The sequence below is a fragment of the Lepisosteus oculatus genome, chromosome 10 (genome assembly GCF_040954835.1).
Source record: "Lepisosteus oculatus isolate fLepOcu1 chromosome 10, fLepOcu1.hap2, whole genome shotgun sequence".
Classification (NCBI taxonomy): domain Eukaryota; kingdom Metazoa; phylum Chordata; class Actinopteri; order Semionotiformes; family Lepisosteidae; genus Lepisosteus; species Lepisosteus oculatus.
Genome location: NC_090705.1, coordinates 32,365,014 through 32,392,837, shown reverse-complemented (window position 1 = coordinate 32,392,837; position 27,824 = coordinate 32,365,014). Strand labels below are relative to the sequence as shown.

The following is a 27,824-nucleotide window of genomic DNA, read 5'->3' as shown; positions in this document are numbered from 1 at the left end:
TAAATAAACTACTTCAAGTTAGCTATTTTTAGGTCTCCTCTAACAACTCAGTGCTGGCCTTACCTTTTCCATCTGTGTAGTTACGTATGCTGAGAATGTTGTTGATATCTTGATAGTGGTTCTGCTTGATGTAGGGCGTCTTTTCTGGCGTGTCCTGTAGCTGCATGGTTACCTCCTCCAGCTCCTTGTCAAGCTAAAAATAAAACCGTGAGAATATTCAGTGTGAAAATGGTATACAGGACATGGAAGCAGTGGGAAGATGGATGTGAAGAGGAGCTACGCTTGTGATGAGAATGACAAATTTCCTCCACAGATTCAAGCCACTGCCAGGATCAGAGGAAAGTGGATGAAAGTACTTAGTGCTTTGGTAAGCTGTTACTATTAAATGTCTGAGTTCTGTATCCACTGCCGAGTCTAAACACCTGCCTCTTGTAGGTGAAAATTCAGATTCTTGTTTTGTGATTAATCCTTTCATCTTTATTTGAGACAGCTTTAAATATCTTAAAATCATACATATGCCATGATGGCGAGTTATTCAGATATTGGTTTGCAGGGGATTTCCTTTTCATTCATTCATTCTGTAGCTTGTATGAAAACATGACTGGAATCAATAAGTGAATGTACAAAAGCATCTGCATTACACTGTTCCTACGGTAGATGAAGACATCGAAAGTTACTTTTTAAATCATTTTAGAACATGGCATAGGAAGAACAGTACATGCTTATTAAATAACATAAACATGTATTTGCTATACATCTGACCTGATATGAAAATAAGGAATCTTTTTATATAAATCTGGGTTGTGTAAACAAGTAGTGTATGCTATTAAAGAACAATAGTGAGCTGAAGACAGCACACTTCACTGTTCCCTAACACTGAACATATTCTGATTTTCCCCTACATTCAGGTGTCTTCAGGCAATCACATTTTCTGACTGCTATAATAAACTGACATAGCAGGGGAACACCAAATAAGGACACATAATATGAATCCTCAATTTTATTCTCCAACATTTCATAAATGTTGCATTTCTCTACAGCCTTTGGCACTGATGGATCCCATTAGGGCATACTGGTAACTGGTGAACTCATAAAGCAGGGGTATCTAACTCATTTGTTATGGTGGGCCAGATTTCATTTAAATGTATTTCAAGTGGGTCATGCAAACCACAGATGATCAAAATACTAGGCACAGCCATTACATACTGTAGTGTTATTTGTCGTGTTTTGCATTTTTTGTGTTCTTGAAGAAAAGACTGCTCTTTGAAAAGGAGTTACTTATTGTGTTACACATTTTGGCTTTCCATTCATTTCTATGGAGAGATATACATTTCTCCACTTCTCTTGAACTAGATTTCTTTTTATAATTATAAGGCCCTTTTTACTGTGTTCACAAATATCCTTTTTAGATAATAAATAAACACTAGGTATTGTTTCACTGATACTGATGGTGGTTCTGACGCTGAGCTTACTTCACATTTTGCAGGAACAGTCTGTAGGAAATGGGTGCAAAGGTCTTATATCTTTCATGCAAAGACATGCCCCAGTCATACTAGTTCTGTGACATCAGGAGGATTGCGATTGCATAGATTTAGAGAACTACAGTGAGTGCTTTTGGAAGACTGATTCAGTAACATCACAAAGAGTATCTGCTTAATGTGTGGGCTAAGCAGACTCAAACAAACTGTTACTTGAAACCTGGTTGGTTTCTGTTACCACAAGTGCCATTCACGGGCAGTTAGTAGTAGAGTAGAGGGGTTTCTCGCCACAAGTACATGCACGTTGGAATTCTTATTCACGTTGATCTCTTGGGACACGCACAGTACAGCAGACAACACCACACAATGCAGACAGTACATTACAAACATAATAAATAATAACAACAGGACCAATAGATATGTTGTGGGACAAGAATTATGCAGTGATTAAAAAAATAACATTTTAGATCATGAAAGAAGTGCATGGTGCAGATGTGTATTGATTCTGGGGCATCACATTGTTGGGGATAGAAGCTGTTCTTGAGTCTAGTGGTCCTTGCTTCAATATTGCGGTATCGTTGCCAGAGTACGGGGGGAGAACAGTCTTTGGCCGGGATAGTTGGAATCCCAAATGATGGATTGGGCTTTATTGCGACAGTGGATGGTGTGAATCCTCTGTAGCATTCCCACAGCTCTGTGTAGTGCATCTCTGTCATGCATTGTAGTATTGTTGTACCACACAGTGATACCACTAGTGAGGACACTTTCTGTGGTGCTGTGGTAAGAGTTCATGAAGAACTGCTTCCCCAAACCGCATTTCTTTAAGCACCTCAGAAAGTGCTGTTGTGCCCTTTTCAGGCTGGCTACAGTGTTGTGAGACCAAGCCAAGCCGGTGGAGATCGGCAGGCCGAGAAACCTGAAGCATCCTGATGTGTGCCGTATGTTTGTCATGAAGTCTATTAGGAATGTTTTACGCATTATAAAGCAATGTTGAGTGGGTGCAAAAGAATAACACAATAATGTAATGAAGACAATAAATTCAGTTACTTTAACAATAGAAGAAAACACTGTCCCATTACATAATTGCAAACGTGTTTCTATGGTTTCAAATAAAAATGACAGAAATATGTAGACATTGGAGAACAAATAAAAAATGACACAGAACAGTGTGGACATTGTAGGAGATTAATTAATGCGCTCCTCTGTTGCTAAGGAATACAAGTGTATTTCTGTATTCGCTTATGTGTTAAATGTTGTTTTCACAAAAATGTGATATGACACTGAATGCATGAGGGGTTGATGGTGGAAAAAAATAGTCACTCACTGTAACATGTTTCAGAAACATTTTCAGAGAAGCACTAGAACATACATATTTTAAAGGATCTAAAGCTTATATAAACTGCTTGTTTTTTTTTTACTCATATAATTCTAAACTTTTCTGAGTTTAGTGGACTGAAGACAAACTGGAACATCTTGTCAAAGTCAAATCTACCAATTAATGGACAGGACTCAGAGAATGTAGACTCAGCATTGCCAATATTCACAACAGCCACCCAGTTTGGGTGAGTCCATCCAGCTGTTTTTTTACTTCAGTTGTGACATTTATACTTAGAAGTTTGTCCCTGCACACTTTTTGTTTATAGGTTGCTGCAGTTTCTGCAATGCAAACAATTGCTTTTATGCCAATGAGTTTTACCACAACTCAAAAAGATACTGTTATAGTTTCAATACAATCTGTGATATATTATGGCAGCCTACTTCTGTAGAAACCAGGTGTACATGTTCTGCAAGACAATGACTGTGCATTATTCATTGGTTTTAGTTGAACTGAATTCTATATTTAAATACTTTAAGCAGTTTTTAGCAGTTTCTATAGAACAATCTTTTGAACAATTAAGAACTTAACTTATATTAACTGTTTCCTCCCAACAAAGCTGCTTCGTGTGGAGTTATCTTATAAAATATTAATTTAAATATGAAACATTTCACATCTGGATGCTTCCTGTGCACTGCATTTTTTTAAAAAAAGAAAGTAACCTCTGTTATCCTCATCCTTAACCGGTGGTTGTCTGTTTGCAGTCCATCTAACCGAGATGTGTTGGCCTGGTTGACACTGGTAACAGAAGTCGAAGTCTTTGAATCCTCTTTCTTCTGGTTCTGGGTAAACTGGAACCTCCTGTTCTGAGTGGCAGCATCTGGATTTGTCCGCAATGTTATTAGCTATAGTGGGAAAAGGAGAAAAAAGATGTCTTCAACTATTTGTTAATAATATAATTTTTATTAGTAGCGTAGTGTACTGCTGCACGTTTACATGCCCCTTAGAAATTTCCATTGAGTGTTTGTTACAAATGCTATCTTTTAAAACAACAAGTGTTGCATATCCAATTGTTTTGTCCAGAATCATATATTTGCAGTTGTTGAGGGTCTGGTTCAAATTCACATACTACAGAGCTGGGACACCGGCTATATCACCCTGCAGCTCACAACTGGCAACCCACTGAAGCCAAGCAGGTGTGAGCCTGGCCAGTACCTGGACAGGAGACCTCCTGGGAAAAACTAAGGTTGCTGCTGGAAGTGGTGTTAGTGGAGCCAGCAGGGGGCGCTCACGGATGAGATGTAAAACTGAGGTCCTGACTCTCTGTGGTTATTAAAAAAACATCCCAGGGTATTTCTCAAAAAGAGAAGAGGTGTTACCCCGGTGTCCCAGCCAAATTTCCCATTGGCCTTTACCAATCATGGTCTCCTAATAATCCCCCTCTATGAATTGGCTTCATCACTCTGTTCTCCTCCCCACTGATAGCTGACGTGTGGAGAGCGTTCTGGCACACTATGGCTGCCGTCGCATCATCCAGGTCGGGCCGCACATTGGTGGTAGTGGAGGGGAGTCCCCATTACCTGTAAAGCGCTTTGAGTGGAGTGTCCAGAAAAGTGCTATATAGTGTGAGCAATTGTTATTATTATATCTGATTTTGTGAAAAAAACAAAGGTTGTTAAATAATTAATTGTATTTTGCATACGGTATATCATTGTCTTGTAAAGCAGAAACAGAACTAAAGCCTGGCAACAAAAAAAACAGGTAACTAGGTGGTCCCAAATGAATAAAGTGGAATTGTTCAGTTTGTCATTAACAGAATAAAAAAAACAGGTTGAGATGTTATTGCACTTACTTTTGGCACAAACACTAAGCACAGCGTAATAGTACTGCAGAAGATGATGACAAGAGCCACTATGCAGAACTGCACATTGGGTTGGTCACGCGTCAGGAATGAGACTGCTGCTCCGATGATACACATGATTCCCACGTTGTATACACTCATTCCGATGTACTTGCTGTCGTTCAAGGCAGGGATGCTTACATTTCTCGTCTCCCAGGCCAAAAAACACCCAAATAACTGGTAGAAACACAAAATATCAGTGAGCACGATTGGAAAAAATAAGTTATCTTCGTGATGATATGAAGGACACATATTGATTTGGAAGTCAAGTTACAATTTTATCCATAATATACTGTTGGGAAAACCAAAAAAGCTCTGAGATTTCCATTCAAATGAAGTCTCAGAAATGTACACATGGTTTAAAAATATACAGACTGTATAGGGTCTGCTTTACCAGTGCATCTTCCAGTCCAGTACAGCAGTGTAATGGACTGAACATAAAAAGACTGTAGTGGAAGCTTCCACATTGCTTGAGAATTTAATAAGAGAAAATGCAAGTACTGTGAATTCGTTATGAAGCCTCCTACTGAGGTTAAAATGTACAAATGGCTTTGAAAGACGTCTGTCAACAGGATAATAAAATAATTTTCAGTTAAACACCGCCTTAAGTGAATCCCACCGTGATTAGGGGAAATTATGAAATTCATTCTGCAGCTTGGTTTATAATGATTCAGTGGCTTCCAGGCATGTGTGTCCAAGTTTATTTTAAGACTAGTATTCCCTTGACTGCTGCTGGAATGGTAACCTGAATTATTTACAGTTTAAGTTAATTGGCTCTGCATATTTCAAGTATACTTCTGACACACTTTGAGAGATGTCACATTTTTAAATTAATTTAGAGTCACCAATCGTGTCTCTATGTTTTGGGTTACAGTGACACCACCTGTACCATCACAATGAGAATGAGGATCTGCAGACAAGGTTCTCTGACCCACTCTACCCACTGATTAATTTTCCTATTTTGGCATTCTATAAACTGTGCATTGACTATTAAATGTTAGTCTGAGGAGAGGCGCGTCCCTCACTGATATCACCAGTAGCCTTTAGGCACACTGGGGTCACAATTTGGCTAACTGAGGGCAGTCAATCAATTGTGCACAGTTGGCTAGTACAGTAACTTCACTCAAATTTACAAAGTCTCGAATTTAGAGCCCACTCTTCAGTTGGAGTGAGAGCTTTTACTTCTTGAGAAACTGAGGAGGCCCCCAGAGGATGACGTATTACATCGGAAAGTCGTGTTTGAGTAAAAACTTGAGACTATGTACAAGTGAAAAGGAACAAAAAATGTTTTTACAATATGTTCACAAGAATGACTTTTAAACAACTAAGTATTTTTGGTCTAGTATGACAGTATTTGTGGTATGTTAAATAATCTAAGGCAGAACAGGAAGAATTAGTTATGAAGCATATTTGTTCTAGATTGTTACACTATTCATTGATTATATTTTAACAATGATGTGCAATGCACTTTCCAATGCCTTGCTTAGTATGCTATATTCTTTATTAGTGGTAATAAATGGACAGTTTATGTGTGTATACTTAGCATTATGTATTTGTGCAGAACTACACTATGAAATTTAACTTATGTTTCAATTGTAAATTTGTCAATTAGAGAAGCTGACATTCTTGAAGCAAAAGGGAATTTAATTGCTAATTGTTTAACAAAAGGAGTCCATTTTCCCTCTTGTACAAAAATAATGATACCAGATGGCAAATCATGCTCTTCTCTGCATGCCTAAGCAGTACTGTACATGGTGAAAGTACAATTTTAATGTATTTACCATGAGTAGCCCTTTATAGGCATAGACGATTCCAAGCCAGATGGTCATATGAGTGTTTTCACAGTGTTCCAGGAATGGACGGATTGCAATATCTCGTCCCTGAGGATCTGCCTGTAAGAGACCAAGAGAAAGGCAAAGAATCAGATGCCACATAAGCCAGTCTGTCACCGCTGAGAAATATAATTCCTATGGTGTTTTTTCTAGGAATTAAAAAGTTAATTTTCCAATTTCCTCTTCTTCTTTATCATGAATCTTTAGAACCTATTTTTGAAATGTATTCATTAAATAATTACTTCTCCTCTGCACTAAAAATATTGTTTTACATCTTTCAAAATCTCATGTATTACCCATTAATGCCAACATACTCATTTGTTGGCTACACAAGCAATGTCAAAGCTTCTGTTTCAAGAAAACAATTTGACACATTCCATAAAAATCCTGCTCACTTTTCATGAGATCTAAATGAAATAAAATTATCATAAAAATCTAAGTAACCATTTTCAACAAATGAATAGCAACAATAGCATACAAAGCTTCCTATAGATATTTTCTACACAGGAATGGTGTCTAGCTCTTTCTTCTTAAAAGAGTTATAATGGAAATAGTTATGAAGAGGTACAAAACCAGGCTGAAAAGTGATGTTAGACCATAGACACAAACATTGAGAGTATGTTCTTAGTTCAATATAAAGTGTTTTCCAAAAGTATTCAGACCCTTCCTATGCTGTCTCATGTTTTGAAAGTATTGAGACACATAAAAAATGGAAAATCCTGCATGTATTAAATGATTCTGACCTGAGAAAAATATTGATACCTGCCTTGTAGGTTGATGAAACCTTTCTAGAAATGACTTCAAAGATGTTAAAAATGGTCACAGATACACAAATCAAATGGAACCAACCACTGAGATTTATAAATACTGTATATGTACTGTCTAAGCTACTCAGCTGGAGAATTCCTTTCAGTTTAAAAGCATCTCTCTGCCCCCTGGTTTTTGCTATGGGGCCTCTGTGGCTGTTTCATTGTCACATCATCATTTTCTAATGTTCCATCTGCGTCTTGTGTTGTTTTTAAAGCAGTCAAAATGCACTGTGTGAAATGAAATGGTCTAGGAACGCACTTCTGCTCTAGGCTTAGAGAGTGTAATCACAGAGAACTCGCTAATGACTAAATGTGTGGTAATAATTCATGCTGCCATGCTGTTCGAATAGTTTTCTGTAGAAAAATGTCTTTGCTTGGATGTGTGAACACTTAATTGCTTAAACCGCAACAAATGAGATGCATCCTAGAAACATTTTGCCTGTGATATTCTACCACAAATTGTGCGACTTGAGCTCTACATGGCACTGAAAGATTTGTGGCCTTTCACAGACAATATCTTGCTACATTCGTGAAGTGATTTAACCCTGATAAAGCTTATGGATCATTGGTTCTAATCATGGGAGGCCTCTGTTATATCCTTGACCAAGTTACCCGGGTGAAAATGCTCTAGTAAATTGCTATATTACCTGCTCCAAATTGTCTTCAATAAGAATTTCTAAATTTACAAATTTGTTAATGAACATTTCTTTTCAATTAACTTATCTAATTAAATAAAGGAAGACAATAATTCTTAACAAACTGATCCAGTAAGACAGACTTTTTCAATAACTGTATGACAGAGCAATCAGTGTTGGTCATCCTTGTTGCTTCCTCTACTCAGATTAATTATGATAAGTAATTTCACCCCATTAAAGGAAACTACAGATATCGGATACATTACCAACTTTACAGACTACCCAGTGTTGGGATGTTATTAGGTGGTCAACCTGACAACTTTTTATTAGGTTAATAATTTTAGTCGATTGATATTACCAACTCATCTAACTCAAAATACCACCATGCTAGCACAACTTTATGCCACAAAGATGACTAAAATTTTTATCACGAAGTGTAATCTATAATGGGACTAAATAGTAGGCTTCAAGAGTTGCTGGTTATCTACAGTATATCACCAAGCTCAGACATTAAACTAATCAAGAAAAATATATAATGTCAGGTTAATAACTGAAGTGAAGTTCTCATCCAGCTGTTTTTAAATGAAGCCCCTGCTTCAAAAACATGACAAGGTTGCCCATTCTAGATTTCCACAACCCTTTGTACGGAATAATCCTTTATTTGACGAGATAAATCAATTGAGAACAAATTCTCAATTACAATCATGACCTGTTGGAGAGTGCTCTCATATGCAGCAGGACATATATTTTACTGGATGAATATTGAGATAAATGTGTAAAAGGATATAACAGATGCTTTAGGAAACCTCCGGGCAAGTTTTCACTGTGAATTGTAATAATTAATTGCGTTGTGTATACTTATTATTTCTTCCTTAGAACCAAAGGTACAGCAATGCTGATTGAATGGGTGTTGGAAAGTTCTGTTTCCTCTACAAGAAGAGGAAAATGACTAAAAAGATTGGCAACTACAGTGCAGTATCCTTAGTATTATTTTTCAGATGTTTGATATGTTTTGTCCTTGTATTTTCATTAAAGGTTCTTCACCTGAAATAGTAGAATACAATAAATAATTTGAGGCTTTTTGCACCCACTTCACAAACGTAATACACTTAGATACTGTAATACTGCCACTGAACAAAGATTTGTTCACTCCTTCAGGTCCATACGGCACAGCTAAATAATTATACATTATGTGATCCCACTCATTAAAAAATGTGTGCTAAAGATTTGTAGCAATAGCTGCTAATGGTTTCTTGTCACCTACTGTACGTGTGGGCATACAGAGATATGGTATTCAGCGAGAAAGTTTAAATCATTTAACTGCTATTGATCACAGTTTTAGTTTCTTTAATGAGATAGTGTTACATTCCACAACACCAAAGACCACCAGGGAAAAGCAGCTTTTTTCATCACAGCTGCTTCAAATGAATTATCTGTATAATCAGAGAGTCACAAGGCGTTTTAAGACTTTTCTCAGGGGAAAGCTTTTTCTACCATCTAGCCTTCATCGAGCCTCATTTTACCTGCAAATTTATTTTTTGACAAATAAAACATGTATTTCAAAATATGTTCCTCTACTACTTTTCTAAATACCAGTTAGACAACAATTACAGTACCACTAGTGAACTTAGCTGCCCTTAAATTGTTTCTCCACACATCACCTTACCTACAGTATTAAGTGGGCAGCATTATTACTGATTGCCCAGAAAATTATTCTTTTAATGGAACCCCTCTTTCAGTCAGATATTAAGCTCTTTAAAAAGTGCTTGCTTTGACTCATAGGATAAAAACAGAGATGACTTATGTAGTGTATTGAGGTTTGGTAGAAAACCCTGTGATGAAAACTGTGATGCAGTCATGTTTAAATAAGGTGACCTAGGAACCAGTCGTCTTACCAATCCTACAGTACCTACTGTAAAGATGTGTTACCAGAAGGAGTTGAACAGATGCCTTGAGACAGCTGCTCTGCATCAACCTAGTGCTATAAAAAGCTCGGGATTAACAAAAAGAAACTTGCCTTAAAGGCAAAGGAAGCGTGTTCTTTTACATGTGAAAATGTCCTATGCAATAGACTACACATATAAAAACTGGAACAATTCAATGCTTATTCTTGTTTTGTGGGGGGGAGAAACAGAAAGGGAGATATTGCAACTTTTGTATCAGATAGGACACCATGTAAGATACAATTTCATTCCATTCTGACGTAAAAACAAATAGACTTTGGACACTTTACCAAATATTCTTCATTCTAACGTTCTGGTTCTGATGTAAATCATGTTCATGTGTACTGGCTTGCAAATAACAAAAAGTGTGACTACTTCTGCACATTAGTAAAGTCTTTAATCTAAATATACAGTATGTGGTTTAAATGGACATGCACATTAGTAGAACTATTATTTTACAGGATGTTTCCCGTAAATCTGTTTGTTGGTTAGAGTATTTTGCAGTCAAGATGACCACATTCCTGTTTTTTTTGGGTGATCAATGTAAGGAAACAAAATTAATGATAAACATTCTTAACTGTTAACAGATATTTAGTCATATAAGGTACTTCAACATCCATGGATTCTTTTATTAGTCCTTATTTGAAAATGAAACCGACACTTTTGATTAAGGAGTCATTTTTTTGCCTACAACAGATTTTAATTCTATTAGAGGAAGCAGAAACAATCTAGGACAAGCAACAGACGGAGCAGTATCCTAATGGAATATTGTGGGAACCACCTGGTGTGAGAGAAGATAAATATAGTAGCTTCTAAACTCCATGATATGAAGTTCTTTGATGTCAAACTGTTAGCCAACCTCCAGATTTCTTCTGGTGAACTGAAGACATTTGGTTGCTGTGGTTATATGTATTTTTGTGCTTCTTTAAATTCTATCCTATTACAATCTGCATTGTAATTTGAAATAAATCATGTTTATGTAGTTGTATTGTACAGTAGATTTGCTTCCATGCTATAATGATATAATTGAAGGTTTCACCAAACTTTTCTTAAAACTTTCAATTATAAATACTTATTACTTATAAATACTAAATACTAAATACTTATTATAAATACAAAACCAGAATTACAGAATGACAAAATACATGTATACAGTTTAAAACACATATTTGTATTGCTGTTTTTAAAAGCACACTGCAATTTCTAGTACTTATTTGATAGATATTGTGATATTGTTAAAATTTGACATACACAACTGCTTGATTATACCCTTAACATAATCATAACAAAATTACTACAGATTTTACAGAATCCCCTGAAAACAAATGTAGAATATGTTGTCTTTGGAGACAGGTGAAGATTTTTTATTTCAGATTTAGCAGTTGTAATACAAAATTGTACATTCTTAATTACCACTTAATACGGGTTTGTTATGGTTATGGTGGCCCTGACCATAAAGAACCTTTAATTAAAGTATAGTTGTGTCCAAAAACACTACTTTATGGGCTTAGTCATCTAAAAATCGTGCATCCCAACACAATATTACAGTAGGAGCAATATTATCCTTTTAAAATGTTGCAAGAGTTGTTATATTTATCTGCTAGTCATATATGAAATTGAACTAGTTATAATCAAAATGTCCTAATTCTGTTTTGCATTAATAATAGAGTCTAAAGATTATACAATACACCATTCAATGATTAATTTTATAATAGTAATAATTTCTTAGTTTCAAATGCATTGTAAAAATAAATCCTTCTCCTCAAAGGTAACTTTGAAATTGAGTGGAAAAAAGTTATCTTAATTTGATCTATATTCACACTTATTTAAAAGTATTCCATAATTTTTCTATCACTACCTTGCCAGAATTACAAACATTTTCTGTTGCCATACTTGGAAGATATTCAATAGTTGCCATGGGGATACTTGTTTAAGACAGCATGACAGGATATAGTACAAATGAAAAAAAAATTGAGTGTGCAATTCAACATTATTAATTGACATTTAAAAACAAAAAGCCTGGTCTTCAGCATCTTTAAAGGACATAACACCCACTACTACAGCATAATTTATTAACATTGATATTAACACTACAAACACAGCCTTTGTCTTCACATTTGATTTAACACTACAAATACAGCATGCTTTCTAGGTTGCGTCAATGGTCTGACATCAGAGGACATGGAAAATTGTACTTTTTTTGCTGTATTTTTACAAATCAACCTTTATTGATGCATCTTACATACTGTATTATAAAAATACATCTCTATGTGGTGTTTGGCACAGAGCAGTCTTTTTTTCATTTTCTGGTATTTTTCCCCAGAACCACCAGGTAACAATCTGTGAGTCTAGCAAATCAAAGTTCCTGAGCTTGAATCGCTTCTCGACACGTTAACTTTTGAATGTGATGGAGGATTTCAGGACATGACGCCATAGCTAGAGCAGTTGGTTCCTGTAGGCAGGTTGAAAGACCGGGAGGAGGGTGGTGGATGGATTGGAGCACCAAAAAAGGCGAGGATCATGACACAGGAGGCCCAGGTATCCCTGTTAGCAGCCGTGTTTACTAAAGGGAATTGCAAACCAGGAGTGAAATGAAGAAAACAAATGGGGAGAAAATGGACCATTCCCTCAATGTCACACATTGCTGCGGCACAGAGGGAAGAGAGGCGGCAGCACACAGGAGTGAGCTATCAGCCATCTGACAGGGGCTCTCCATCACTTCATTCTGTTAATCACTGCACTACCCAAGCAAGGAAGATTAACTTTTTTGAGGCTCACAATTTTGGAAAACTCCTAATAGCAACTGTGGGGCAAAGCTTTTTTTTTGGTACCACTGGAGCAAGCAAGCAGCAAATGCCTATGAAACTAGGAAGGACACCTATGGATTCCAGTGCTTTTCCTTGACAAAAAAATATATCTCCCAAGCAGAATTATGCTGTTATAGAATCATCATGCTATTGAGCTTTATTTTAAAAGATTTATATCATTTATTTCTCCTGGGATGAGGCATAAATGTATACGTTTTGCTAAAAACCATTAACTGCTAGTCTAGTAACTTCAGGCAATACAATTTGCTTGCTATTGCAGAGTGACACCAATCTTTACAATGTTTAAACCGCCTCCTTAAGAGATTCTTTCCACCCAAAGGACATGATTAGTATAGAGGAGAAAGGGTGTTGGAATAGCAAAATAGGATGAGATTTACTATCTCATACTTTTGCAATAGCACAACTGGCAAATGATGGTAAATCTGATCAATTAATCTTAGATTTTATGACTTTGGTAGGATGTGTGTGCTAACTGTTACCTGAAACCAGAATCTGAAAAAGAATTATCTCAGCAGGTCATACTGGTGAGAAAGACTGTAATATATCTCCCTAACAGCAACGTAATTGCCAATCCTCTTGCCCATTATCTGCATCCCTATGTATCTGCCTGATTGGTGCCTTGAGGTGTCCCCAGATTCAGCAAAGAACTTCCTTTACTCCATTTTCTCTTAACCCCACACTTGACCTGAAGATGCCTGTGAGATACAACATTACTATCCTAGCAGGCTTGCAAAATCTCATTACAGTATATCTTATTCATTCGCACCATTTTCCCCAAACATGTGGAGTAGAAAGGCTGTTTCTTAAATTAAAATCAATATAGGTCACCCTGACTCTACTTTAGTTTAGATTACTTTTATCACATCAATTAAAGGGAAAAATAAAGCCATAATTAAGTAAAATGCACCTGAATTGTGTAGAAATATAGCTGTTCTCTTGATTCCTAAAAGAGATGTTCTATGTAAGACAGAATCAGCATGTTTTCTTACCCCAAAATATGTCTAGCAGGCAGAACCTCTATTTGAAAGAAGTTAGGAGCAAGACGCAGCTGTTTTGCCCTTATTACCTTGGCCATAACAAGGGTGAAACAGCTGTCTATGACTGATGTCTTTCAACAATTGTGAAATGGCAAGAGCGAATTATTTTTTATTCACATAATACAGAATACACAAAAACTGAATGAGAGCAACCTGAGTATATATGCTATGTCTACATTTATTTAAATATTTGTTTGCAAATAAAAGCTGCTGTTCTAAAAGAAAGACTACTATATTGTAACCATACAGGCCTTTCTTCTCAGTGTTATGGGTGTATTATTAGCCCTTTATCATATTTTCCTGTAAAGATTTTTTTCAGATATTTATTAAACTGAATCTTTGGAGTCTGGGCCTAAAAGCTTCTTTATGTTGTTCCCATATTTCCAAATTGAAAAGCCGGTGTCTTTGTGTGCAAAGAGAGACTCCCGTATGCATCCTTTGGAGATTAAATCAAGTCCTTCATCCAGATGATCAAAAGACTTGCATAGAATTCAAAATGCAGCAAAAAGCAATTCAGGCACAGGGGGCATTAGAAAAGCAGTACGGAAAGCAGGAGCTGTACCAAAGCTACACCCAAAGCTGCCAGAACATGCTATTTAAAGGATGAAAAAATTTTAAATCCTGATATTTTGGAACTTAATTGTATGCTCCTTTTTAGCTTGACAACTATCTGTGCTCCAGCACATTGTGTTATATACTCATTTGGGGCAAAGATACTGGGTGTTGCAGTTCACTCCAGCGATAATTACAAATGAAGCACCACAGAGTAAATACAGCTGTGGGCACCAGTTTGCTGACCATCTTCTCCAGTGCAAAATATTTTAATTCACACCGATAATTATTTTCACTTTGGAAATTAGAAGAGACAAACTGCTGTGCCTGAATATTTTTCTTAACACCTCCTGCTTTTAATTAAACATTGAAACAGTTCTGTTAGTTCAGTTAGATATTATTGGGATGCAGTATTGTATTTTCAGACTTCTTTCTTTGCCACGTCCAATATGGACTTTATGCAATAAACTGGTTCGTATTGTATTGAAGACTTTTCGATCCACATGCATCCTCAATTCCTAAAAGCAACAACAGCAGAAATTAAAGCATATTAGATTCAAAGTAGTAGCATCTGAAAGTGCTAGATCAAAATATGTCCTTGCCTTCACAAACATATACAGTACAGTACACTGTAAATTATGTATATTGTGAGCTTTCAAAGACAGAAAGCATAATTATAATTAACTTACAGCATCTGTTTATGTGATTGCAGATTAGGGTGCATCCATGCAGAAAGAAATTGTTATAAACAAGAAAAATGAAAAATGTGATCAAAAGAAATTTGAATAGAAGTGCCAATGTCTTAATCTGTAGGGTACTTTGGGGACTTTACTTCATTGGCTAAGTAAACGTTCATTACCTATTGGAATACAATCTTGTAATCACTTTTGCTATCACATCATTCAATCTAGGTGAAGGCTAAAAGACATTGCACCATCATCATCATCGCCATCATCATTTAATTATAACACATGAAAATCGCATTACATACTAAACTAAAAGAAAGTCGAGATACAAAACTATTACTGAAGCAATCACAATAAAACAATAACAAAAAAACACTTTCTGAAAAAGATTGCTTTTAGGCTATAGATAAATCCACCCAATCCTTGATTTCCTCTTTGGGAAAGAGTTCTGGAGCTTTAGAACACAGCAACAAAAGGCCAGAGTGTAGAAGGAGTGTGAGAATGGTTAATAGATCAGAGTTAGTTAAATGGAGCTCATGTAGTAAAAGGAATAACCAGATACATGTAGGAGAGACAAGATGTGTAGAGCTTTCAAAATGATCAAGAGGCTATTAAAATCTACTTCAAACCAATGCAAGGAATCCAAGACAGGAGTGATGGTTTCTTGACTGGGACATGCAGTACTGCTGGATTATGGACATACTGTATTTCAGCTCATCACTTGTTATTTTAGGGGCTATTGAAAGTAAGGCATTACAACATGAAATCCTTGAAATAAAATGATCTTTTTTTTTGCTGCAGACAGACTAGGATGAAAATCCAACAGTCCAATTTTTTGCGCTCGCAAATTCTTTGTTTTTGATTAAAAACTCAAGCACATTTCCATCAAATGATTTTACATAACACATGGCAGGAACACAAAAAGCTGACATCAAGCGTAAATAAATTTGTGATAAACTTGTCATTTTATGTCAGAGGTTTTATATCAGAAACACATTAATAGGAAACTGAAACTGTAACCCGAGCATCAGGTTTGGCATGAACATACTGTAGATGTGAAAATCATTAACCTAGAAATTCTCATTTAGACCATGCAATTTCAGATTTAGCCAAGGGAAAATTTACTAATACTAAACAGCATAGGGCCAGTTTTGAGCCGTGTGGAACAGGAGACTTCCTTCACATCAGAACTAAAACCACAAAGTAAGAATTACTGTTTACAATTAAAGATGTCAACATCCAAACTGAATGAGTAAAATATGATCTAAGGTTCTTAATGCAGTACTGTGATCTATGAGAATTAAGAATTAAGCACCCAAGAATGCTCTGATGAGGAGATTATCAATCACTATTTAAAATCAGGTTAAGTACTAAGTATTTTTAAAGTCAAAAGGTTGGCTTAAAATGAGATGACCTGCTCTGAAATAGCACATTCTAAGAATGCAAAAAAAAGGCAAATTACGGATGGGCCAAATATTAAAATTATGTTATATTGGATATATTACAATTATCCAAAGTCATATTAGACACCAGTGTAACTGCATCAGTTTTAAAAACTGCCAACAACATGCTAGAGCTCACACAATCATTTCTGTTAAGCACTAGGGGGCGAAATAAGTAAGAATAAAGTAGAAACTAAGAGTAATCAGAAAAACCCAAATCATGATTAGCCAAGTTAGGTGATAGCCATTGAAAGACAAGGGCTATTATCATCACTTTCTTTAACCACTTTTCCAATTTAGGGTCATTGTGGCCTGGATCCTTTCCAGGAAACATTAGGCACAGGTAGACGGATCGCCAGTCTATTGCAGATCACACAAAAGGCTATTAGCAAAGACTGCACAGCCAGCAGCTACAGTATATCAACCTGCCTGTAACTCAGAACTGGCAGCCCCACTGAAGCTCAGAAGGTGTGAGCCTGACCAGTACCTGGATGGGAGAGTACCATTCTTGGGAAACGTTAGGCTCCTGCTGGAAGCGGTGTTAGTGGGACCAGTAGGGAGCGCTCATCCTGCAGTCTGTGTGTGTCCTAATGCCCCAGTATAGTGATGGGGAAGATATGCTGTAGAAAAGACTCTGTCCTTTGGATGGGACATAAAGCCAAGGTTTTGAGTCTCTATGCTTATTCAAAATCCTAGAGCATTTCTCAAAATAAGTAGGAGTATAACCCCAGCATCCTGGCCAAATCTTCCCCTGGCCTTTATCGTCTCCTAATAACCCCCTTCTATGAATTGGCTTCATCACTCTGCTCTCCTCCCCACTGAGATCTGATGTGTGGTGAGCATACTGGCACACTTTGGCTGCTGTCACACCATCTAGATGGGGGTTACACAATGGTGGTGGTAAAAGGGTCCCTTTCATAACGATCACGTAGGTAGTAGTTACCTTGATTAAGCTACAATCATTTTAAGAAATTGCCATCAGATAAAATTTTGAATACATTTTTTTAAAAATATTATTCTATTCATGGACTATTTTGCAGGAGCGTATTTCAGCCTTTAAGTCATGAAAGTCATCTTTCAGCTCTTAGTTAAATAAACTAATAATGATTTAGGCACCCCCAAACTAATTTCCATCATTCTATAATTCCTCATTAATGTTATGACATCTGGCTATTATGCTAAATGATGAGCCATATATTAGGTTTTCGATATTGGATTACAGACATTGTATTATTCTGTGTGGATAAGTGTGGTTCAATTAAATGAAGACGAGGCCTTTGTTGTGCTTTTGGAAAGCTGCCTGCTCCAGGGTCAGACTGACCTATATGTACGACTGTGAAACTTAGAGGTTGTGCACAAATGGCTGTAGGGATGTGGTGGGTGATTAATCTAAATATTATTTTGATTTACTGTCTGCTGTCTGAAAGGGTGAGAAATTCCACTCTACAGGTCTTTCACAGAAGCACTCGCATGCTCTGAGAATTCCCCTTTTGCCTGAGCGAAAATGTTCTCATCAGCCAGAAAAAGTCATATCTAATAGTGCTCTTGGTATGGTCCTCATTTAATGCCCGCTGACAGTTGTGTCGTGCTATTTAAGAACAAACAATTCAAATGAGGAAAAGGTGGAAGTTTACCTTTTCTCTCTAATGTTAATGCAAAGGTGGTACAATTAGAAAAGCACTGCTGCTTTTCAAAGCAGTGGAAATGTAATAAAATTATAAACAAGATGGTGTGTTGCTCAAAAGAATAGGTATTGTCATAACAGTGGCCTTTTTAATATGAGAGTGAATCACACGTTATACCTGTACTGTACAGCTTTGCATTTAGGAAAGTTTAATTCATTGATCACAATCTACAAAAACACAAGCAACTCATCGTAAACTATTCGTTACTGGTATTGTATCCAGTCCACCATATTTGCATAATAAATCTACTAGACCCACTCATCATTAGCATTCGGTTGATGCAGATTCTTAAAGTTAAAAGGCTATGTTTTGCACTACAAAATACAATCTGCCAGGATTGAGTAATTTATTTAAATAAAATAGCTGAAATTTCACAAAAAAGTGAATGAGTGTCTTGCATAAATAGCAAAGGATGAAGGAATTTTTCTACTTCCTCATATAGGGTGGATTAGACACCATAATATATATATATAAACTAGTGGAGATAAAACATAACCTTCATGGTCCCACTGGAACCATGCAATTTAATTATAATTACTGTAAATATAACTATTCTGATGACAGTATTATATTATTTCAAGTAAGACAATCCATAATTTATTCTGCTTTATGATATGTTTTGTTCCCATTTCAATCAGAGATTGAATAAAACTGAAGGGCACTGTATACAGTAAATTATGGTACCTTTCCTGTCTCTCGCTGATTCATACTCTCTTCCCCTATCTGCTAGTTGACTGCTTCTTTTCTGCTTCACATTTTGAATGTCTACTCTCTATTGCTCCTTCTTGACCACTGTATTGTCTAGTATTCTCTTCTTTTTCTTCTTTTAAATACCAACGGTAACCTGTAATGTTGGCCAGATTTTTTGGCAGTATTTTAACATAATAACAATAAACAAATAAAAAATTCAGCTTAGGCACATGAATGCGTTATGTTCAAGGCGTAATTTTTGCACTTGTTAGAGAGTGCTCTGTAATATGGAATTCTGTCAATCTCATATCAATCCTGAGTGGCACTGACTTGTGTTCTAGTCTTAAATCTTTGCATCTAAAGCAGATACAATACAGTCCTCCAGGCCCAATTTATCCCAGAATTAGAACTGCTGTTTTCCATTAGTTTGTCAGGAATTATGGGTACATGCTGTTGGAAGCAGTGTACCTGTATAACGAGGTACTACACCTGTATTGCGGAATTCCCCTCATGTAAATGATCATTAATACAGCCTGTGTAAAACATTTTTCACAGCGAACAGCATACTCTCACTCATTACTGTCATGGTTAGAAGTTCTTCTCACTGAGAGAGACAAGTATTTAGCACCTCCTCCTCCATAAAGACACATACTGTGCTGCTAAAGCACTTTCACTGTGTTCCCAACACCACCATAAGGAGCAATGAAACTGAATTCAGAGGAGAAAAAAAAGTGCCAAGATTTACAACTTATAATGCAGCTGCAGAGCTATGTTATCTGCTATAAATGTTTACATTATCTCTCTACACTTAAGTTCGGTGGTACTCAAGCAATACCAGTGAAACAACTCAGGATTTAAAACATTCCTTCAGCATTTCAGACTACCCAAAACTGACTCAAAAGTTGTTTCTTTCCAATTAACGTCTTTAGAGAGACCCTTAAAGCATTAGAGGCACACTGCTACTACTAAATTAAGCAGCTTACTCTTTGGAACATTAATTTACAGTTAAGACTATAGCACACAACACTGTTTTTTGAAAAATCAACATACAAGATACAAAGAGAGAAAATACAAAAAAATCATACAACCTTTTATGTGCACAGTGCAAATGTTAAATGAGTAACAGTTTTGACAGTCATAAGTGGTGATTAAATTCGGTAACAATTAAAGATTTAAAACACTGCATTGTTTTCGTCTTTTAACTGTACACCTAAAGCTAAGCAGACCTCAACATTTACAGGTCTTAAGGCAATTGTAGAAGACACACCAGGAATTATGAAGTTTCTATTGCCTTGTTGGTGCCAGATCATTAAAGTTCTCCAGCTTTGGGCTAAAAGGCTAGCTATGTTTTAATGCACTTAGAGCTAAAGGGATCTCATTTCCTCTCCAGCTGTGGGGAACTCAGTGACCTACTTGGATCTACTTGGCTTTTTTTTTTAACTACAAGGTTTTTTTCCCTGAAGCCTAGCCAAACCTAGCCAACCAGAGTCGGTTCAAACTGGCATCTGCTTAAGTTCACAAATCCTTTCAAACAACCACCCCTACAAGCTATTAAAAGTGACATTGAGAAATATGAATATTGCAACAATAATAATGATAACAAAAATATCTTAGTTATTCTTCAGGTTTTAGTGCTTTCAATGTTATTCTTCCTCAAAATGAGAAAAATTATTACAATTACTAAAACATGATTTCTGATTAAGTGGAGAACAAATATTCTCCATATATATATACGTGATAATACACTGTACTTTGTTGACAAGTTTCTCAACAATGAATCAGATAATTACTGTACTTATAAACTTCTACATTACTGTACTTATTAAACATGTCTACTTTAGAGACAAGGGAAATGTTAAAGTAATAATTCAGCAGTTCAAAACTCGGGATTTTTATGTAAAGGTATGAAATTAATAAGTATTCAGATGCATCATCCATATTCAAAAACCTGTCATGAATAAAGATCATTTTATGTGGATGCTTTCTGTCTTTAGCTTTTTGTTTCCTCAAACATTTTAATTGAGACTATACTGCTTCGCTCACTATAAAAGTAGTTTAAAAACATGTTACTTTTTACTTTGAAGCGATACGTTTGTAAGGTGCAACTTATTGCTGAATAGTTTTGATAGCCTAATGATAATTACAAATTCAGTCCCCCTTTCTGTATTCCATATGATTGAATTAGCTTATATCATGAATGCTTGAGGTTCAGAGATGCTACATACTTTTTCTGTAGTAATCTTTCAACCAACTAAATGATATATACAATATACAGTATACAGTGAGTAGTACAACAGATGAATCAAATACAATCAGCCAATTACAGTAGATATACAGTACTACTGTATCAATATCTATTGCACAGACATACATAGGTCTTGGGTTGTAATACTCAATTAGAAATACTCAGTTTTCACACCATGCTAAGTTACTGTACTTAACTTAGAAAATATTACCAAATAGATTTGTTTTCCTGTGGATTCCATGTAAAGTAAACATTTGTAAGCATTGAGAAAAAGAAAGCACTGAAATAAACATTCAAATTCAGTATCATAATTCAGACTGAACAGGAACATGTGTGAATGGGCTGCAAAAATTGAGGGCAACAGTGGAGACAAATATAATTTTTGGAAATGCAGATATAATTTTTGGAAATACATTTCCCATTTAACTTAATTTTTAACACATGCCCAGTTTATAATTCCATAAAACACACATATTGAATTATTCAAAGAGTTGGAAAATTTGCTCTTCTTCCAGTTTTAATTTTTAATATGATGTTTTCTTTAACATTCAGGTCTGTAACATTATTATTAATGTTATCTGGTAAAATCACCTGTGTAAATAACATATATCCTCTTGCTTGTGTGCAGGTGATCACATTCAGCCAAGTAGACTGACTCATATACAATAAAGTAACATGTATTGTCTCACAAGTTGGGAAGCCCTGCAGGGGCAGCCTATCTGTTGACCTCCGTAAAGAGCTAAATGGTTCAGAAATGTAAGAAATGACTTAAGGCAATCTTTGACATGCTGTTACAGAGCTAGGCTGTTTACCACGTCTCTGATTGAACTAGTGTCTTTTCAAAGAGGTGGCAGACATTAACCTTAATAAAAGTCTGTCCAAAGAACACAGAAGTTGATTTAGTATCAAAGACTTCTTTTTTTCAGAGTACGGATCAGATCACAACAAAAATAAGATTATCGTGATGATATGGACAACACTGTAGGATAACATGTACGGACAGAATGCAGATTATGTAATTTAACAGATGTTAGAGTGGAGATCAAATTCTTACATTTCCATTCTCTTATGTATTAATAATCATCTATGGCCCACAACTCTCAATGCAATTTTTCTACAATTCTGCATTTCAGCCTCGCTGAAAACAGTTGTTCCTCAAACTCCCTATTCCTAAGACCTTACCTTTGTTGCCTTTGCCCCTCCAAACCTGTTGCTTTCCTGCCCCTTCTTGAACAATCAGTTCTTCAACCTCAGATTCTCTACAGAAACAGCCAGCGCTAGGCACCTGCTCCTGGCATTTCTCTATTCTCCTCTTTCAGTTCTCCTGATGTTGTCAGCCTTCCATAGACCTTACCTGCAATGGCTTCTTCTCCCCTTTTCGCCGGTTGCGTTAATGTCACTCATTCTGCTTTTTTCCTCCATCTACCCCCCCTTCTGTCTCCATTTCTGGTCAAGTATTCAACCCACTATACATGACCCCAGCTCCAGTGGTTGCAGCTAGGAATCCTCACCTGTTCAGTTCTACCAAACGTCAGAGTTAGTGAAAACTCACTACCAGTTCCTATCCTGCTTCCACGTCAGCACTGTTCACCTGAGGCTACTCTTTCTGGGTCTCTGCAGAATCTTCTGCTACCTACTGTACCACAGAGTCATAATCTCATGTGGGCGAGGTTTTGATGTTCACTGTTCACTAACTTGCATTCCATTGCCTGTATTACATGTATTCACTTAATTATCTATCAGCATTCCTCTGAAACATTGCATATCTCAGTCTATTCAATCAAAAATTGCTCATGCCAGGATTTCTCATTCTCTCCACACTATGGTGCACTGTACGTTCTCTGTTTTGTACTTGTGAAACTTTGCAGATGAATCAACTCTCTCTCAACTGGTGTTTTGGGTGATCCTTTAAGGGATACTGATTGTTATGACCTCCAGCCAGGATAGTTAAAGCCATTAAACAAAGTTTTAAGTATTAGGTGTAGTATTACGTATGCTATTCCCTTTATATTAATCTTCTCATTTTGTTGGAATTTGAATTTGACAGAACTATATACCCATCTTCTGACCACTTTAACCAATTCAGGCTCTCAGGGGGAGGCAAAGCCCAACAAGAAATGGGTGCAAGGCAGGATACACCCTGGACAGGACGCACTCTCAACTTTTTATGCAAGCTAGAAGACCAATTAGAGAAGACCTGGAAAGAGAAATTTGCATCCTAGGTGTTCCACAGCTTGAGATATTGCCTTTTGAAGAAGGACAATAAAATGCATTTGCTATTTTTTCCTGTTTTCGTTTTTGATATTTATCTCTAGTCTGTGTACTGAGTAAGACATACTCAAAGTATGAAGGTTCAGAAGGGATCTCCAGGGTGTTCGCTTTTTATTCAAGATCCTAACCAAGTCTGTGCTGTTTATGCTTTCCAAGGTAATTCAAAATATGAAAGAGTACATCCATTCCAGGAGGTCATTGACCTTGACCTCCATTTTGGGGGCAGGGGTGGAGGCCATTTACCTACCAGTATGATTTTGGACAGAGGGACCAAACAGTAAACTCTCCAGGCAACATAGGGAGAATGTACAAACTCCGCAAAGATTAGCACCTTGGGAATTGAACTTAGGGCCCTTATTACTTTGAGACAGCAATGACAACCACGTTGCCACCTTGCAGGCCTTGAATGCACTACTGAAACAATATTTATATCCAATTAAAATGATGCTAATAATATGGAAAATCTGCACAATTCAAAGGATATTGCTAAAAACACGAAGGCAATTTTGTTAAGTGTTCCCATACAGTTCTTAATGTAAATGATCAATGTTATTGGAAGCCTGGATCTTGCACAGAATTCCCATGGTGATCATACATATTGGCCTCTATCACTCAGACTACGCACCAGTGGAGTACATTCTTAGAGATAAATATCTAAGTTAAAAAATAACCCGTATAATTGATAGCAATAAATATTTGCTTTTGGCTCGCAATTGCAGGGTTCTGACTACAATATCTAGGATACATTTTCAGTGAAGAGCATTATCCTAAAACAATCTTAACTCAAACCCAGCTCTTAAAGCGTATTTGGATTGTTCGGATACAGCCCCACTAAAAACCAGTTATTTACTAAAACCACTACCATTTTAAGGGACAGAAAAAGTATGAAACTTGGTTTTAATGCCCAGCAAGAAGAGGTATGATAATGGCAGACAGATAGGTACATTTACAGGCAATATATAAAACTCAACATTCTACATTTATATAGCCTGTCAGCCTGACAAAATTCTAATCAGGAGTAGAGCTTTTGCAAATATAAAACTGCAATATAAGTTAAAGAATAAGAAACAAATAAATGCCCCAAATTATTTAGTTTAGTAAAGGAAAACTTAATCTCACCCTGTACTGTTTTCATAAAATTAATTTCAATTTCAGAAAGAGTTAATCTAAAAGGAAAATGTAGTGATAATGGGATCTTATATTCCATAAACTTTTAATAACAGTTATGGAATATATTTGATTAATAATTAATTAACAAAATAGGTCAGTTTATTAATATTAATAATTATTTTACAAACTATTTTGTTAATAATAAAAAATTAAATGACCAATGAACATGACCCTATACAAGACCAGCTGAGAATGAAGAGCGATAATATTCAATATGAGTAAAGCCCTTGACTGAGGAATGAATGCACTTGTTGAAACAACTATCGTATTACACACACTTACTGAGACAAAAAGTCTTAAAAAGTTAGAAAAAAATTCTGCAATGGAATTGTCTGAAATTTGAGCTGGAAAGGTCTCTAGGCCAAAGTGATTGAATGTTCAGTTTCCATCACAAGTTTGATAGTTTTTATATCTATAATGATTACAATGCCAAAATCGCAGGTATTATGTACCGGTAAGGGGTCAAATATGAAAAGGACCAAAGACCTTGTGTGCCACAATGGCACATGCTGACTGACAAAACCTTGGCAGCTTTCTGGCTCCCCACTGACACTGCAGTCAGGTGCGGGAACAGCAGGCTGGCTGTCTTAACGTCAGATGGTCAAAGTCAATTCATTATCGGGTCTCAGCTGTTCGGGCTGGAAATGAAATTAATCACCACGCAAATCACCAGTGCTTTCTCAGCACGTCTCTCGTAGAAGCTCAAACTTGACCAGAAGTGGGCACAAGGGAGCTGATTTGTGTTCTGCAGGAAGAAGGATTTCTGGTGGAAGGTTGTACAGTATCACCAGCAAGTTGCATCGTTTGTAAACAGAAACATAAAGTAAATAAATATGAGGAGTATAATATGTGGTAATGGGACACCGTCTTCTTTCTTGACTTTAAATGGCTAATCTAAACCCTTTGTTGTATTTTGTTTTTATTTCCCTTCTATAATTGTTATTTAACCCCTATATAAATTACCAGGAGAAGTCAACAGGTTTTTATTGAAAAGAATCCCGGTAAAAATTTGCTTGGGTGGATGGGGAATGAAGTACATCTTATATTACGCTACAGGGGTATTATACATACTGTATACCGAGCAGATGGAAAGGGTTGCTGTGATTATTGATTTCAAAGCATTTGTGGAATGCTTCTTTGGATAACACACATTCATTGTAAAAGCCTTCCTGGATGTTTGTCATATTATCACATTAAGCCTTTACGCGGTATAGCTCATTTCCTGACTTTCAACCCAGAGCTACTTCAGGAGCTTTTACAACTCTTGTAAACCTTCCACCATGTCTTCATTTTACAGCCCCAGGGACACTCTAAATGGAATATTTAATAACAACGCGCAGCACAGTTCACCTGTGCACTTCAACCAGTGCACGTTCGCTGGATAGTTCCAGTATCTTCAGCCTTTTATTTGATGTGATGTGTTTAGCACTGGAAAAGTCTCCTGATGCATGGCGGCGACATTTGTTGGGAAATGCAAAATCATTTGTTTACAAATACCATGTGAGCTACAGTACACGGCATGCACAGAATAGCTGCATGTCATTACATTGGGAATAAAGGGGAAAAAATGAAACACAGATACTGAAATATGTACTTATTCAATTTACAATAGCACAGATTTATTTCAGCTCCCAGGTCTTCAGATTGCCTTGGCAGAAGGCATGAGTGACAAAAGGCAGTTAATCACAAAGGCTGCACGTTGGCAGAGACTACAAAAGACTTTGCAACCCTGCAGTACCTACTTACTGGATGAATTCTAATGCAATATGCTCTGTGTGACTCACCACACATGCAAATGAATTTGATTGCTACATTATATACCAAAAGTGCCTCAGATTCTAGATTTTCTAGTGAAGGTTGCACAGAATATGAAATGAATGATTTGGAATCTTTACATTTTTAGTCTGAATTAGTCTAGAGTGAAATCTTTTGATTTATAATTTAGAAAACATATCAACATCATTCTATGATATATACATTTTTTCATGCTCGTTTTAATACCGTTTGCCATGTGTTGTGAAACAGATTTCAATGTTTATATCATGCAGAGTTTCTAGAACAAGTCTCTAGTTCTTTTTTCTCTCTCAACATTTCCAGTAATGTGTCAATTCTTCTCATCTTAATAATAATAATAATAATAATAATAATAATAATAATAATAATAATAATAATAATAATAATTACTTACACTTATATAGTGCTTTTCTGGACACTCCACTCAAAGTTTCTTCTTTACAGGTAAAGACACCCCTTCTCTTTTCGAGAAATGCCCCTGGGATTTTTAATGACCACAGAGAGTCAGGACCTTGGTTTTACGTCTCATCCGAAGGACGGCACCTGTTTACAGTATAGTGTCCCCATCACCATACTGGGGCATTAGGACCCACATGGACCGCAGGGTGAGCGCCCCCTGCTGGCCCCACTAACACCTCTTCCACCAGCAACCTTCCCAGGAGGTCTCTCATCCAGGTACCGACCAGGCTCACACCTGCTTAGCTTCAGTGGGTTGCCAGTTGTGAGTTGCAGGGTGATATGGCTACTGGATGATGTGACGGCAGCCATAGTGCCCCAGAACGCAGTGCGCCAGAACTTAGTAGGGAGGTCATCCCAGTTGAGCCACACATAATGGCTTACTGGAGCAGATTTCTAGGTGTAAGTCAATAAGAGCCAAAGTGACTCTCCCTTGGGTAGGATGCCTGTCCATCACAGGGCTTATCAATGCTGGCTGTCATTTATACAGCTGGGTGGACTGGAGCAATTGAGTTAATTGCTCAGGGTCATTCAAGATCAAGTGTATCATGCATAGGATGTTTCCCAGCCAGGTGGTTTCTAAGAATAATATTCTAAATCTATATTATCAACAACAATAATCATCATCAACAGATGTACTGAGATACCGTATCTCAGTAAAAGAGCAGCTCTGGATAATTGTTTGTCCTTTTTTATAGAACAACAGAGCTGGAAATGTGACTGGAGTCCTGGAAACAGTTTTATACGGAGAGGAGTTATTAAATCCTACACTCACAGGTATCCACAATACTGTACAGCGCTACAAATGACATGCACTCTGGCATTGTACATCATTAACAGTGCCATCTTAAAATATAGAAATGAACAATGTGCAGTGTTTGGATGGAGTCTTAGGCTAAGTAAACTCACAAAGAACCAAGGAAAAACATTTAATCTGCGATAGTATTATTTTATCAATTTACGCGTTAGATATGAATTATATAGTGTATATAGTTCAACTACTTACATTATTAATATTGTAATTACCATGACTTTTGAATCCAGCAAATACTTATT

General features: G+C 36.5%; 1 protein-coding gene and 1 long non-coding RNA gene across 3 annotated transcripts in view; one reads left to right on the top strand and one right to left on the bottom strand.

Annotated features, from left to right (window-relative positions):
- Positions 1-27,824, bottom strand: part of gabbr2 (gamma-aminobutyric acid (GABA) B receptor, 2) — a 341,109-nt gene that overhangs the window by 15,993 nt on the left and 297,292 nt on the right. For both annotated transcript variants that reach the window (XM_006635781.3, XM_015357533.2), the window contains exons 14-17: positions 6,475-6,585; positions 4,646-4,870; positions 3,516-3,698; positions 64-193 (exon numbers count right to left, since the gene is read on the bottom strand). In XM_006635781.3, the coding sequence (XP_006635844.1) occupies positions 64-193; positions 3,516-3,698; positions 4,646-4,870; positions 6,475-6,585 (649 nt within the window). The remainder of the gene's footprint in view (positions 1-63; positions 194-3,515; positions 3,699-4,645; positions 4,871-6,474; positions 6,586-27,824) is intronic.
- On the top strand, positions 167-27,807 carry LOC138241523 (uncharacterized). Its single transcript, XR_011190753.1, has 3 exons — positions 167-367; positions 26,757-26,987; positions 27,467-27,807. It is a non-coding gene; the product is annotated as an uncharacterized lncRNA (long non-coding RNA).